General features: G+C 41.1%; 1 protein-coding gene across 1 annotated transcript in view; it reads left to right on the top strand.

The window, feature by feature from the left end:
• Window positions 1-14,497, top strand: part of stx8 (syntaxin 8) — a 46,918-nt gene that overhangs the window by 23,975 nt on the left and 8,446 nt on the right. Inside the window, exon 7 of the mRNA XM_028567662.1 lies at window positions 13,232-13,333. Within this exon, the coding sequence (XP_028423463.1) occupies window positions 13,232-13,333 (102 nt within the window). The remainder of the gene's footprint in view (window positions 1-13,231; window positions 13,334-14,497) is intronic.

The following is a 14,497-nucleotide window of genomic DNA, read 5'->3' as shown; positions in this document are numbered from 1 at the left end:
GAAAAATCTCCTGCCACTCCCTCTGTGCATGGTGCACCTGACAGCACCCTGTTCCCCTAATCACCAAATGATGCACTTCCTCCCATTTCCCATCACTCTGTATTTCTCTCTCACACACTTGCAATATCAGAATAATTGTCACTGATAGCCTTCTTTGCCACAAATGGAAAAGGTATTTAAAAATTTGCTTTACTTAAACTTATGTCACATGCTTCTGTCAGCTGCAAATGTTGCAATCTTGTGAGGCTTCTGTAACAAGACTTTGATACCTCCATAAAACTATATTGCCATGACTAAATGACAGACACCATAACACTTGGATTTTGCTCATTTAACCTGCTTGTTTTTTATCTTTCTATAAACTGGTTATTATTGTTTCCTTGCTACAAGTGCCGCTAATAAGGACTTTGAACTTTATCCATATTGAAAGAGTTCTCAAAATGACACTCATGCACAGTGCATGATCCAAAGTAAAGTCCACCAACAGCCACAAACCCAGACTCGATCCCACCTTATCTGAGAATTTTCCAGGCAACAACAACTCTGATTAGGCCTGCACGATTCGGAGAAAAATATGAATCACAATTTTTTTTTAGCTTAGAATTGATATCACGATTCTCTGCCACGATTTTCTTCTCATAAGTGTAATGTTTATTGCACACATGAACCATGACAAAACAAAACAAATTGGCAGCACCAAACATAGATATTTTTTTTGGCACCTATAGGACATTGCGCATCACCACAAGCCTGTAAACATAGAGACTTCAATGAATAAAGAAAATAAAGTACATACTGGCCATTTAAGTACAGTAGGCTACCAAGAATAGTGACATATAACTAAATATGGCCCTGATACAGGCTCTATCTGAACTCCTTGAACATGTCTTAACATAATTTAAACATGTCAATGTCAAAAGCTTTCAATAAATTAATTGAAGGAGAAAAAAAATCAAAGTCATTTAAAAATTAAATCGCGAACAATGGTGACTCGAGATCACGATTTTATAACGATTTATCGTGCAAGCCTAACTCTGATGTTAATCGTGTTCTGCATCCCCACTGATCTTTCGCAGATATATACCATCTGGCCCTGAACTCTCTTTTCCACAATAAAACATCTCTATCATGGGTGATAAAGCTCTGTGTTTATTTCTGCTCTCTTTCTTCCACTGATCGGCACTGTGGGTTAAGACTGTGGGGATGACTCCTCTTCAGTCTGGGACACAACTGTTTGTCGGAAGAATGTCACATCCGGGAAGTGTATGTGTATGTGTGCAAGTGTGTGTGCCTTCCTCCATTTGCATGCCTGTTAGGGTGTGCCCGTCTGTATGATGCTCATAGACCAGTGTGTATACACGTGTGTTTGTGTCAGCGACTCTGCATTGGAGCATATGTGTCTCCATGCGTGTGAGTGCATTATGAGTGAAACAGGGTCTGGCATGAAGATCAAAGTCCCTCCATAACTCCTTAGTCAATCGGTCGGTCGGCCAGCCAACGTATTGCCAGTAAGCTCCACTCACCACGGGGGATGTTGAGTTATTAGACTCAGATTATTTCAATTACAACACAGTTGTTCAGTTTGTGAGAAATTCACAGCCTCTCTGTATTTGTCTTACTTTGTTTACAACTCTATCATAATCAAGAAAACTAATTTGTATTGTTACTGAATGCTTTAAAATGGTAGTAGAAGTTAAAGATCATTGCAATGTTCAAAATTGTCTGTGATATTTTGGTATATATATATATATATATATATATATATATTTGTTTTTTTCCTTCTCATTGTGCATTTTAAGTTATCTTGTAGTTAATCCATAGCTTGCAACCCCTAAATAACCCACAATTGTTATTATGTTAATGTATAATCATTAAGTTTACTGAATATTAAGTATAAAGGCCCTTTTATAGTCGTGCGTAAAATCGACTGTGTAGCCCCGCAGACCCCTCTGCGTCTACGCCGTAGCCTGATGTGCACCTCTCGAAAAATGTAACTACACGTCACAGCGACGCACGTCGCAGCGATGCACGTCGCTCGGCCGTGGCTAGGTAGCGTTGCATTTCCCCTGGCTCAGTTCCTGGTTCTCCTTCTCCATAAACAACATGAAATGAAGGAGAGGGTTAACTTTTCCTGCTACAGATTTACTACCTTAGTCAGAAAACACAGGGGAGACACTTTGTTTCTCTTACTATGCCTCTAGAGTCAGTACTCGCTCCAAAGCTAATCGCCGTCACTCTCTCACTTCTCCCTCGCTCTATCACACCACACACACACATGCCGGCTCGACGCACACACCAGCACACAAGTATAAACATCAGGCCACTTACGTAGGATACGGCGAGAGCTCTGCGTGGAGCTTACGCACAGTTGTAAAACGGCCTTAAGTCATTGTTCATTTGGATTTATAATAGCTGTGGAAATCTACTGGTTTGCTTTAGGGAATTCCTGTAAGTGAAATATGTTGTAATTACTACTAGAATTTGTATTTGCAACCGGAAAATAACTTTTTATGTAATGTGTATGGGTTTTAATGTACTGTGTTATCATCTATTGGGCAGCACTGTAACCAGATGGTACAGTAGATAAACTGGTAACTGCCAGAATCCAGTAGGTAGATCACTGTTCTCATGCCCTACAATATTATATTATAATTTTTTTTTACCATTTCCTAGCTTCTCAATATGTCACCCTCTCCTGGGTGTCCTTGCTAATGAAGTGTGATGCTAGTGATGAAGTGTAACAGCGGCTGGTTTGGAGGTGCTGTGCCAGTGACAGGGTGGTCCCAGCCTCACACTGCTGCTGCTGGCACCCTCATGCTCATCATGCACACATTGTTCGATGGCACCTGGCCATAAGAGGGGTGATGGCGGAAAGCCCGGTAATGATCAGACTTATTCTCATTGCTGCACTGTGTTCTGTGTATGTAAATACGTGTTTTCATTAATCCAAAATGACAGAGCCGATCACTTGTGTATTAATTGTATGTAATAGACTGGTAACTTGAATTCATGTTTATTGCTTTCACTGTTCAATGATGGCAGGCCTCATAGGATGGGGGATACATTCAGTCTGGAAAGGCTATAAAGTGGTATAAGTTCTCCTCCTTGCCCTTTTTTCTAGGCATTTGTTTTTATTCATTGGTAGACAACATTTTGGGTTTGATCTTAACTAACTGTGCACATTATATTGATGTTTTCCAGCCCAAGTTCATAATTGCTAAACCCTATTATGTCCAACACACGCCCAAAAGTTCTGATGACATCTTTTATTCTGCTGACGAGGTTTTGTTTTTATTCAGCAGACATCTTAAGATAGCAGCATGACTTACCTAATTTTTGTTTAGTTTATGAACACAGTACTGATCACTTACAGTCTTTGCAGACTCAAAACTCAGGTTGTTTAAAAAAGCTTGAGTGGTATTCTAGTCATGTGATGCTCCTGAAAGGGCCCGTATTTCCTCAGTTCAAGGATAGATTAAATTATTCTGTCTGATGCCAGTGATGCGTTGGAGCATCATAGGATAGGCAACTGTAGGAATAAAGGACTGTCAATATGTTGAAAGAATAAATGAAGAAATCTTAAATGACAGAATTTTCCAATGATTCCATAGTTGCTATGCAACATAGCTAGCTTGTGGAAATGCAAAGTGTTAGCATATGTACAAGCATCATGTCAGCCTATCACCATACAGTACCTTACCAACATGCTAACTTTGGTAACATGCTTACGATAGCAATAGCATGAATAACCCATTGTACTCCCCCCACATAACTTTGATGGACTGCATACCCATAATTCACATGGACCTTGTCTTTGGAGTCAAGCAAGTACAAACCCAATAGTCTGTACGTGCTTAAACTTAATTTGTGTGGAGGCTTTTCTCAATTTATGTGCTTTTCTTTGAAGTGTGTTCTTTCAAATGGAGGTTCAACTTTAAGAAATTAATTTATCAGCTGGTCATCCTTTTTGGTTTCCGTCACTTGCGATGATGGATCTTGGGGTAAACGTAACAGGGTTAGGGAGGTGAAACTGTCTGTGGACACACAGACGGTTTCAGTTTCAAATTGGCACACAAATGGTTTGAATTAAGGCTGGAAATGTGCAGGCCATGCATGTAATGGAAGTGGTGGGTCACTACTGTTCCAACTTTTTGGTATATTCAAACCCTTCTTCAGATTCAGTTTTGATTGTTCAAATCAAGTCCTCACATCAAGACTGTATGAAACCCAGTTTGTGCTGTTTTCCCAATGTGCCAGTGGCTCTCTTTTCAAGTTTATCATGTTGTATATTTGCATTCATACCATTGCATTGAGAATACTTCTGATTAATCAGAGAGTGCGCAGGCTCTGATGTAACAGTGCCAATACTGTTTGAAATTAAAATACAGAGGTGGAAGGCTGCTTCTTTCAACTGTCAGTAGGCCACAACTTCTCCTGCTGGAGAAGTAAAGTTACATGTTTTCCAAGTTTGACAAAGACAGTTCCAACACAAAGTTTTTATTGAAAGAGTAATGCAATAATAGATATCCCAAAAGTATTGACCGGGGGAGCATGTCAGTCCATTTGGAGGGACTCAGAGATTTATTAAGGCCAGGCGATAATATCCAGCAGTGAGACTAATCTGTACACATGTGGCCTGGCACTTCAGAAGGCCAGATGTTAGGAGGGCAAATTGTGTGCATGGTGATGCCCTCACAAACCCCATTAACACATGTGGTCATAAAGACAAAAACCAAGGTAGATGCTAAGAAGATATAGCCTGACAAGCCAGACCCACATCAAGATGTAGGGTCTGGGAACTCACCATTGACGGAGCTCGATCCGATGGGCAGTATAAACTGTTGTCTTTCAAAATCCCTCTGCACGTAATAGGATAGCGCTACAACCAGGCAGAGCAACAAAGAAGGTAGCGGAGCTAGTTGATAGATTAAACTTTTGCCGTATCCGGTCGGCCAAAACTCCAAACACATCTTCCTTTTTTAAGAATGATTTCTGTGCCGTTCTTTGTTCTTTTCTCATAGAAAAGCTGAACTCAAAGTCTTCCAGAAGACCGCTGTTACCAGCAGCAGCAGCCATAAACCCCGCCCACCGACTCTATACACAAAGTGATTGGCCTGACCAAAATTTGGTTTTTGCAGCTCAAAAGTCAACGGAGAGTGCCTAGACCCCCTCTGGCTGCCAAATAAATTTGCTGCCACTAGGGGGAGTCTAGATTTCTAGGCTAAAGAAGATATACTGTATGGAGTTTATTTAGCTTACAGCAATAAATTAATTTGATCAGTGCATACATAATGGTATAGGGCTGTTCTGATCTTGGGACATTACTTTACATTACTTCTTTTGGGGATTTAATACAGGCAGACAAAAAGAGGTATTTTAATAACATGTTCCTTGTAGCCTACTTTTGTTTTTCATAATATTCCTCATCTCCTCAGTACTGCTCATTTCCTATCTTGTTTGCTTAAGTGGGCAGTTCTGTGCATCATATTCCTATTGCATTTCAGAGAAATGTTACTTAATATTCATTGATTTCTAATGTATCACATTATGACTGGTTGGCCCCTGGGTGAAAAAATATAGTGGCTTTTCCTGAACTGTTGGTGTTGGACACCACAGCAGAAATTAAGTCATTAACTATCCATCTCCAGTGTGACTATTTAAACAATAATAGAAAGCCCATTATGAATAAATAAACTGACATTTGTATTGTCATGCCAGACGATTGTTAGGAAAAGAAAGTGGCTGTGTTTATGTGTCCTCGCTCCTAACATGTCAAATGGCCAAACACATTTTTAGAATGATTTCTTTTACTGAGACTCATCGTCCATAGACAGCCATTGCACATTTCTGTTTTTTGGTCTTTATTTTAGTTGGTTTTTTTTGGTTTGTTTTTTGGCAGGCATTCAAATGATTTGTTGGGGTTTGCACTCAGTTTAAAACTGGTAAAAACTCTGAGGTTTTGAGTGAAACTCCCCCTAATCCTCACTCCCCACTGTTCCTCAGGGTGAGTTTGTTTACAATAAGCAGCCGAGAGCAGAGAAAAAGAAAGAAGTTGAAAGAAACTCTTCCAAGACTGTGAAACTTCATGTAAATACCATAATTGCCCTGAGTTGTATCATCATGCTGAGTGCCCCATGTGTGCCAAGTGAAGTTCCAGTTACATCCAGAGATGTGTGTGTTTTGGTTGGCAACAAAGCACTACCCTCTATACACAGTCAGTCACACCAGGACCAATTGGTAACAGTTGTGGTCAGACCCCCTTGCTCTACAGCAAGGGATACAAGAGAAGGGTTGAGTGAAAAAACTGTCTGTCATACTTCCACCTTTCTCCATATCCTCAGGAGAAGTCATCTCCTGAACAGAATTAGCCCCACTGAGTCAGATTGTGTTTAGATCGGTTAGAGAAAACAAGCTTTTTCTCTGTGCGCTGTGCCCCCTCTGGGAACGAGTCCTACAATAACACACAGAGTTAATACAGCACATCCTGGAGCCACGCTGGGGTGTCACTGTTTATGGCAGTGCCTCCACCACATGCACACACACACACACACACACACACACACACACAAACCAAAACCACTACTTCTATAGCCTCTGTGAAGACGAGCAAGCAAATCCCGAGGCTTGGGGCGAATATAGATCTGGGATGCAGGAATTTGATCATTAAAATAGAGAGCGTCTCCCAAACTTCTCACCATGCTCCTGCATGTGAGTGTCATATTTGCTGTCTGACTTGAATTAGGCTTTATAATATCATGGGATGATTGGCTTTGAATGGGATGTTTAGGCCTCATGCTAGACTTGCATTTACACAATGTGCTATCCATTGACTATCTGTGAAGGAATGGGTAAGGATGCTTAACTGTCTGGACTGTGTAGTCACAGGCATTGCATTGCTACACTGGCTCTGGATCCTGGCAGAATAATATCCTAAAAGATAAGACCAGAGGAAATTTCACACAGGATGCTACATGTCTGAATCCTTGAATCTCAACCTATAATGCACACACGAGCACTGTATTTGTCTCTCTGATTTGTCCTTTTCCCTATCACTGCTTCTTTATGTCTCTGATGTCTCTTATGTCTCTGCAACTCTCTCTATCTCTCTCTCTATTCAATGAACAACAATTAAAACCTAATGAGCAACATATTTTCTGAAGTATTATCTGGGCATGCTTGTTAACCGCGCTTTGGCCTGACACTTGTTTTTCCGTTATCCTTGCCCCCTACATGCCTTTGTAGGTCTGGATAATGTATCACAGCTCTGCAGTTCTGTACTGACCTTGAATCTGGCTTGTTTTGTTGTTGCTTAAGTTGAATCAAAGTAAGAGTGATATTTAGCCTATAAGTAGTTTGGAGGGTGGTAACCCGAGCATTACTTCTAAGTCCACTAATTGCTCAGTGAGGTGGTTTATCATTATTTTGAGTTCTGATGAAGGAACTAGGCTGACGGGAGTTTTTTTTTTTTTTCCTGCAAGCAAGTTCAGCTGGTCAGCAACTCCAAAGCAGGCCGTAGTAAGAAAGTGAGTCACTGCTCCATGTGAAGGAAGTATCTTGGGTCTTGTTCACAAGAGGGGGCTAAGAGTGCTGACGCAGCAGGCAGATAACAAAGAACTAGTGGTGACGAAGGCCGACTGTAGCATCGCCTCACGTCGCCTGTGTATTGGTCAAAAGGTTGCACTTGAACAGACCCCAAAGGCTACAGTCGATGGTCAACTAGCATGTACGTTCTGCGCTTGCATGAGAGGAAATAACTCCATGCCAGCAGGCGGCGGTCATTTATTTGTCATTCAAAAAGGGAACAACGGATAAACAAACTGTTGCAATGATACATACAACTAAACAGCGTTTGCTCGAATTAGCCAGCAGCACCACAGATCCTACGGTGCTTTACTCCACTAGTTGGCTAGGCAGATTATCCATCTCCCAGTCTGTCACAGGTTCTTAAGGCGGGGAAAGAGGAGGATAGTTAGCTAGCTTGCTAATTCAACCCAACATGCCCTTATGCTAAACTGGTTACGGAAATTGAGCAGAACAAAGTTGTTACTCATCTGATAATAGCAGTGTGTTTTCCTACTATCTGAATGAAACATTAAGTTGTTAAATTGTTATGACTAGTTAACTAGCCTGCATGCTAGGGGGCTCAGTTCTCAGTCTAGCACCAACCACGGTGCAGAAGGAGAGAGGAGTGAGATAAGGAGTCTACGGTCTCTAGATTATTTTATCTGTTTAGACATATCTTCTGTATGTTGAAATAAATATACCTAAGTAGGTATGTATCTCATACATTAGTCCCCTTTGGACATAATAGAAAATCTGTTTTTTTTTAGAAGAAATATTCAATCATCATTTTTGGCCAGTTTTGACAGACCCATGTATTGGATTGATCAGATGAAGATGAAAAATGAGAAGGGCCTTCTGTGTATGCCCTGTTGACTTCAGTCGTTTGCTTGCTGTGTGACACCTTCAGTCCAACTATGAGGCTGATGGGTGGGTATGCTGTAAACACCCAGAAATTAAGTGGCAATGCTAAATCTGCCTGTGAACACCGTGGAATAGTGGAATAATTTAACTGTAAGAGAGTTGGCCCTTGAGTATTTTCTTCCAGTCCGTGCCTTGGCTACATAATCATTTAGCCAGACCAGCAGCAGCCAATCCTGAGGATAGTAGTGTGTTTGTACGTGATTCCAGATGACGCTCCCAACAGGGATGGAAACAGACCTGTTAACTAGTTAGCCCCCAGAGAGCAGGATGGCCACAGCGAGAGGGTGTTTATATAAAAGCTGCAAAGTATTGGAAGAGAGATGAAATGGTGTTGAGATTGCGCAGAGAGTCAGCAACATGAGGGAGTAGGTGACGTCATATGAGCGCAACATCTGTCTCCTATTGGCATGTGTGCTCCAGGGCCCTCGTGCCTCTACACAGAAGAGCCAGGTTTTACGTACATTGTTTTTTGTGTGAATAAAAGGCACTGTTGGTAGCAGAGAAACAGAATACGGCGATGGCATTCATGTTGCTTTCAGCTTAAGTATTTATAATTTACCACAGTCTCACATGCTCTGGCAGAATCTGCTACTTTTAGTATTTTATAAAAAGTGATTTTCAACAATGATAAAATGCAATGTGTGTCTTTTTTGCATAATTGTTGCATATACTCCAATATGTATCTATATAGATTCTTATATTTACATTTTTATCTGCTGGGCTATTTTACAGTGTACGCTACTGGTTACTTAAAGTGTCATTCAACATTATACACTAACTAGGGTAATAACTGAGGTAATACATCACCTTATTCAAAAGAATTGACCTTCCTTTTTTTAGACTTGAACTTGTATTCATATGGAATCTGTTTAGCAGACAAACAGTCTACTAGATATGTGGAATCTACACTCACCGAAAGGATTATTAGGAACACCTGTTAAATTTCATGTTAATGAAATTATCTAATCAACCAATCACATGGCAGCTGCTTCAATGCATTGAGGGGTGTGGTCCAGGTCTAGACAATCTCCTGAACTCCAAACTGAATGTCAGAATAGGAAAGAAAGGCAATCTACTTTGAGCTTGGGATGGTTGTTGGTGCCAGACGGGCTGGTCTGAGTATTTCACAATCTGCTCAGTTACTGAGATTTTCACTCACAACCATTTCTAGGGTTTAGAAAGAATGGTCTGAAAAAGGAAAAACATCCAGTATGCTGCAGTCCTGGGGGGCGAAAATGCCTTGTTGATGCTAGAGGTCAAAGGAGAATTGGCCGAGTGATTCAAGCTGATAGAAGATCAACTTTGACTCAAATAATCACTCTTTACAACCGAGGTACGCAGCAAAGAATTTGTGAAGCCACAACACGCACAACCTTGAGGCGGATGGGCTACACCAGCAGAAGACCCCACCGGGTACCACTCATCTCCACTAAAAATATGAAAATGAGGCTACAATTTGCACGAGCGCAAAAAATTGGACAGTTGAAGACTGTAAAAATGTTGCCTGGTCTGGTCTCGATTTCTGTTGAGACATTCAGATGGTAGAGTCAGAATTTGGTGTGGGGGATCCCTTTCGCCTTCAGAACTGCCTTTATTCTTTGTGTCATTGATTCAACAAGGTGCTGGAAGCATTCTTTAGAAATGTTGGCCCATATTGATAGGATAGGGTCAAACACTGTATTACTATGGTGTTCCTAATAATCCTTTAGGTGAGTGTATATTCTAAGCCTCATTTTATGCAACAGCACCTGTTGCTGAATTTTTCACTGATTTCAAAAGGGAGAAAGTATCTTCTAGAACCTACGCGAAAAGAGGTAGCATTTATGGACAGAAAGTCAAATTTGTTATCAGTCATTATATTGAGAGCTTTGCCTCTTTGCTGCCATATAATTGTTCTCGTTTTCACATTGACTGTTTACAAAACCACCTAATTTTTTTTCAGTGTTTTTGTTTGTTGTGAAGGGAACACAACAGAGACTATGGTAACGAGTCCCTGGGCCCAAAGAGAACTTTCTAATGGCCTCTTGTTGTACATGCAGTATATTTAATTAGGAAAGGGCATACTCAAGCTCTTCCACAGCAAAAAAAATCTGCTTATGTGGATGCTGATATATATTCAATCCCTGTCCACAGTGGAGACAGACAGAGCACTGAGGGGCTTTAATTTTATTTGAAAGTTTCTCTGTTTAGATCCTGAGCACATCATCATCTTGAAGTTATGGAGCACATAAGCAGTACTTATTTGTGTTTGTTTATGTTATTACATTACGTTTTTTTTAATGACATATGTTTAAGCATCTTGTCTGTAGCGTATAGCATTTAACTTTGACTTGTTTATTACTGATGTTTATTAAATAAAAAGAAATTATACTGCATTAAGATAAGTCAATATTATGAACTGCTGCTTTTCAGCAACATGTAGCTCCAGAGATGAATGCTGTCAGTCACCAACAATAACAAAAAAAATAAGACTATAAAAATATTTAGAATTCACATTACCATTCATTTCCAAATAATCTCATTGCCCATTGTGCTTTAGAGGACAAATAAGCATAAATGAATGTATCGTAAAGCAACTGGCAAAAAATGTCAGTATGTTTGTGCACGTGCCATGCTCTCCCACACTGTGGCTTTGGAGGTTTATCCAGTGTAATAGCATTTTAAACAAACAATCCTTGCCTGAAACAGGGCTTTCTTTGTGGTCTGGCAGATCCAAGCTAGGGCCAGCAGCTGTCATACATGGAAGCAAAAGTTGCAATAGGAAATTGAGAATTATGTTGTTAGAAACTTGAGTTGATAACAAGGTGAATTGAAGGACTATGCTCGTGAAAAGCCAGTACCTTTTAGCGCTACCATTCTGGAAAATTTAATTCAGCGTTTCATTGCCACTGTAGTTAAAGGCTACATCCTAGCACTGCTGCATCTCGGCACGGTTGACAATTTATCAATAAATTGAGATGTTATTGCAAGGCCTGGACTGAATCAAGAAACTTGGCAGCAGCAAACCAAAAACATCCTTTATGAGTAGTTGGAGTGGCACGCGGCACAAACGGTTCAGCCTCTACACCCCTTTCCCTGCCAGTAAAGGAAGAGTGTCTTCCTTTTAAATTGTTGCCTGATGCGTAGATGATGATGTGGGAGTCTCCAGGGACACTGTACATACGGCGCTCTCACGTCTCCCCTCTCCTCGTCCTTGCCCCTTCACACTCTGGCCCTCCAAACTGACATGCTTTACTTTCCTTCCTCGAATTATTGGTGCAACGTAATTATCAGCTGTCAGCCAAAACACAGTCAAGCTTGTCAAGCTGCGATGACTCCTAGTTGAGGAAACATGTTCTCTCACCAATCCAATGTAAAGGCAGCTAGAGCTTAAGACAAGTGTGCTCACAAAGACAAATGCTGCAGATGACCCAGAGCACTCACCTGTGGGAATTTGGTAACAGTTTGAGAATACAAAAAGCTTAGATCATACTGACTGTGTACTATTTTACCATATACTGCGTAGCAGCAGTGATAAAAGGTTGTTCCCTCCCTGGCAGGAACAGTCTGTTTAACTTGGAACTGAACTGTGGTTTGTGGATGAGTCTAGCTTCCCATTCTTGTAAAACCTCCTTTTATCAGAGGCTGATACAAGTCTGTGAAGAACTTCCCTTTCTTCGAATCAACCTTGGTTTCTGTTCAGCCACTTTTTTTTTGGCCTTTTTCTATTTAAAAGGCTACTGGAGAGGATCTATCATCACGGGTGGGGTAGAAGTAAAAAACAGGCCACGAATGTAGCTCTCCAAATACACAGGTTTAGGATGAAACAGCCAATTTGAGTTCTGTATTGTAATAAATCTCCTGATTTACAACGCGAGTATTGATCCATGTTGTTCTGAATTCTATTTATAGCTCATATTTATTCATAATGTTGTGTCATCGTGGCAGTTGGACTAATCAGAGAGACAGAGAAAATTTACCTCTGCAGATCTGATGAGGTTTTAGGTACATTAGTTTATATTTGTTTCCGTTCATATTTTGTTTCAGTTTTAAAAGTCAGTCATTGGTTCCATTTGTGACTGGGTTCTGACTCAAAAACACAACTCCAAGTTGATATTATCTCTAACCAATATCACATGTTAATGCCTAACCTTAACAAATCAAGAATTGTTGGTGGGCCAGACCTCTTGAGATGCCATGTCAACACAGTGGTTAGCTCTAACAAATCGCACAGGCTTCCATCTGGACAACCTTCAAGTCAGGAACTCCTACTGAAGGACCCTAGACACACACACATACACACACACACACACGCACACAACGCACACAACGCACACTCTCTTTCTTTGGACGCCCGCACATAGTCCCTGAAGCCTGGGCTTACGTCTTTAAAACTCATGAACAATAAGGGCCTGATTAAATCCAGAATGGATTCAGGAAGTAGTGAAACCATTTGAAAGCGCGAGGAGTGCTTTCACACAGCCCACTCCCTCCATCACCACCACTCATGTCTGTGCGTTGGCAGCCTCTGCCTTTTGAAGTTTTTGACTGCTCTGATGTCAATTCTTCAGAACCTGTCACTTTTTTCATTTCGGGTAATTTATTTTATTACACAAAACATATTGGGAGGTCTTCTATGTAAAAAAAAAAAAAAAAAAAAACTCTTCATGAGGTCTTAGTAATGGCAGATAGCAGCGTAGTACAAAGCAGAAATTAACTTGATTGACTTTATCTCCTTTTCCTTTTCTTCTCTTTCTTTGTCTCTCAGAAATCATCGACGACCTTGCACATCTTGTGGACAAGACAGACGACAGAATTCGTAACGAGACACGAAGGGTGAAGCTGGTGGAGACCAAGTCGGCCTCCTGCGGTGAGCCTTCCTTGTGTTCCTTTACTGTGGAGCATCTTGGTCTAGTATCAGGGACCAAAGCAGGCCTGATATCTGATCCGTGTCCTACAGGACCCATCATGTCGCAATACAAAATTATCATCTTTACTTTTTAGGAAGTGAGCAATGTTGTTGCTATTGCTGCCTGGCCTTCACCTCCAGAAAAAATGCAGCTTAATGGTGCAGAAAATATGATGCTGATGGGGACAAGCTCTGTTGGCACGGAGGATGTGGGTTGGTGAATGGTGGGTGGACTGGCTCGGTTTGTCACGCCTGTGACAGACAAGTAGTGTCCTGGGCTTTAAAAGGGGGGGCCTCTCATACTAGTCCTTCAAGGAATTCTCAAACGTGTACTGAGGGTTGCAAATCTGGCTCGAACGGCACACACGGGAGACATCAGTTGTTCGAAAGTGTAGTTTTACACTTCAAGTCTATTTTCTATTATCTTCTGTTTTACGTGCGTAACAACAGTAATTGTGTGTTGGGGTCTGAGCGCTGCCAAAATACGACGTACAACTCAATATTGTGCCTGAACGCCTCCTGTATAGACACGGCGTGAGTCGTCAGCCTCTGATGTCTCCACTCCAGATTTTGGTGAGTTGAGTTGTTCACTGAGAGCCTTTGTGAATGCACGGCCCTCCCTCGCTATTACCACAGATGTTGTTTAACTTTTTTTTTTTCATTCACAAAATACTTCTTTTGTTTTTTTTCTCAGTATTAATGCTTTTCAGAGGAAAACAGCTGCCATGAGAGGTGTGTTAGCTGGATATAGCCAGTCCATGGAAAGCATCATCCAGGCTCAGTTTGCCCAGTGAAACGCCAGACAGCATTGCCATGGCAAAGGCTACATTGTTGTACTAGGAGATCTGGCTAACAGGCAGTCACATACAGAAGCAGAGCAGGCAGCAGGAAGGTCAGCTCTCAGAATGCCTTGTTCTGTTGGTTGTATCCCCATGGTGCCCGAGCGTGAGTTTGTTTGAAGATCCCAGAGCTTATATTGTGTTAGAAACACGACTCTTTCTGTCTTTCTTTTTGTTTAACTAGTTATTTTGCCACCCCAACTCTCTCCTCCCTCTTCTCAGTTCCAGGCTGAAGAATATTCATGGGGCATGCTTGTGTATGTGTTGGCCATGTATCTATGGATTT

This window comes from Perca flavescens, chromosome 2 (genome assembly GCF_004354835.1).
Source record: "Perca flavescens isolate YP-PL-M2 chromosome 2, PFLA_1.0, whole genome shotgun sequence".
Taxonomy (NCBI): Eukaryota; Metazoa; Chordata; class Actinopteri; order Perciformes; family Percidae; genus Perca; species Perca flavescens.
Note: the sequence above shows the minus strand (reverse complement) of the source record. Positions and strands in the feature narration are given on the sequence as shown.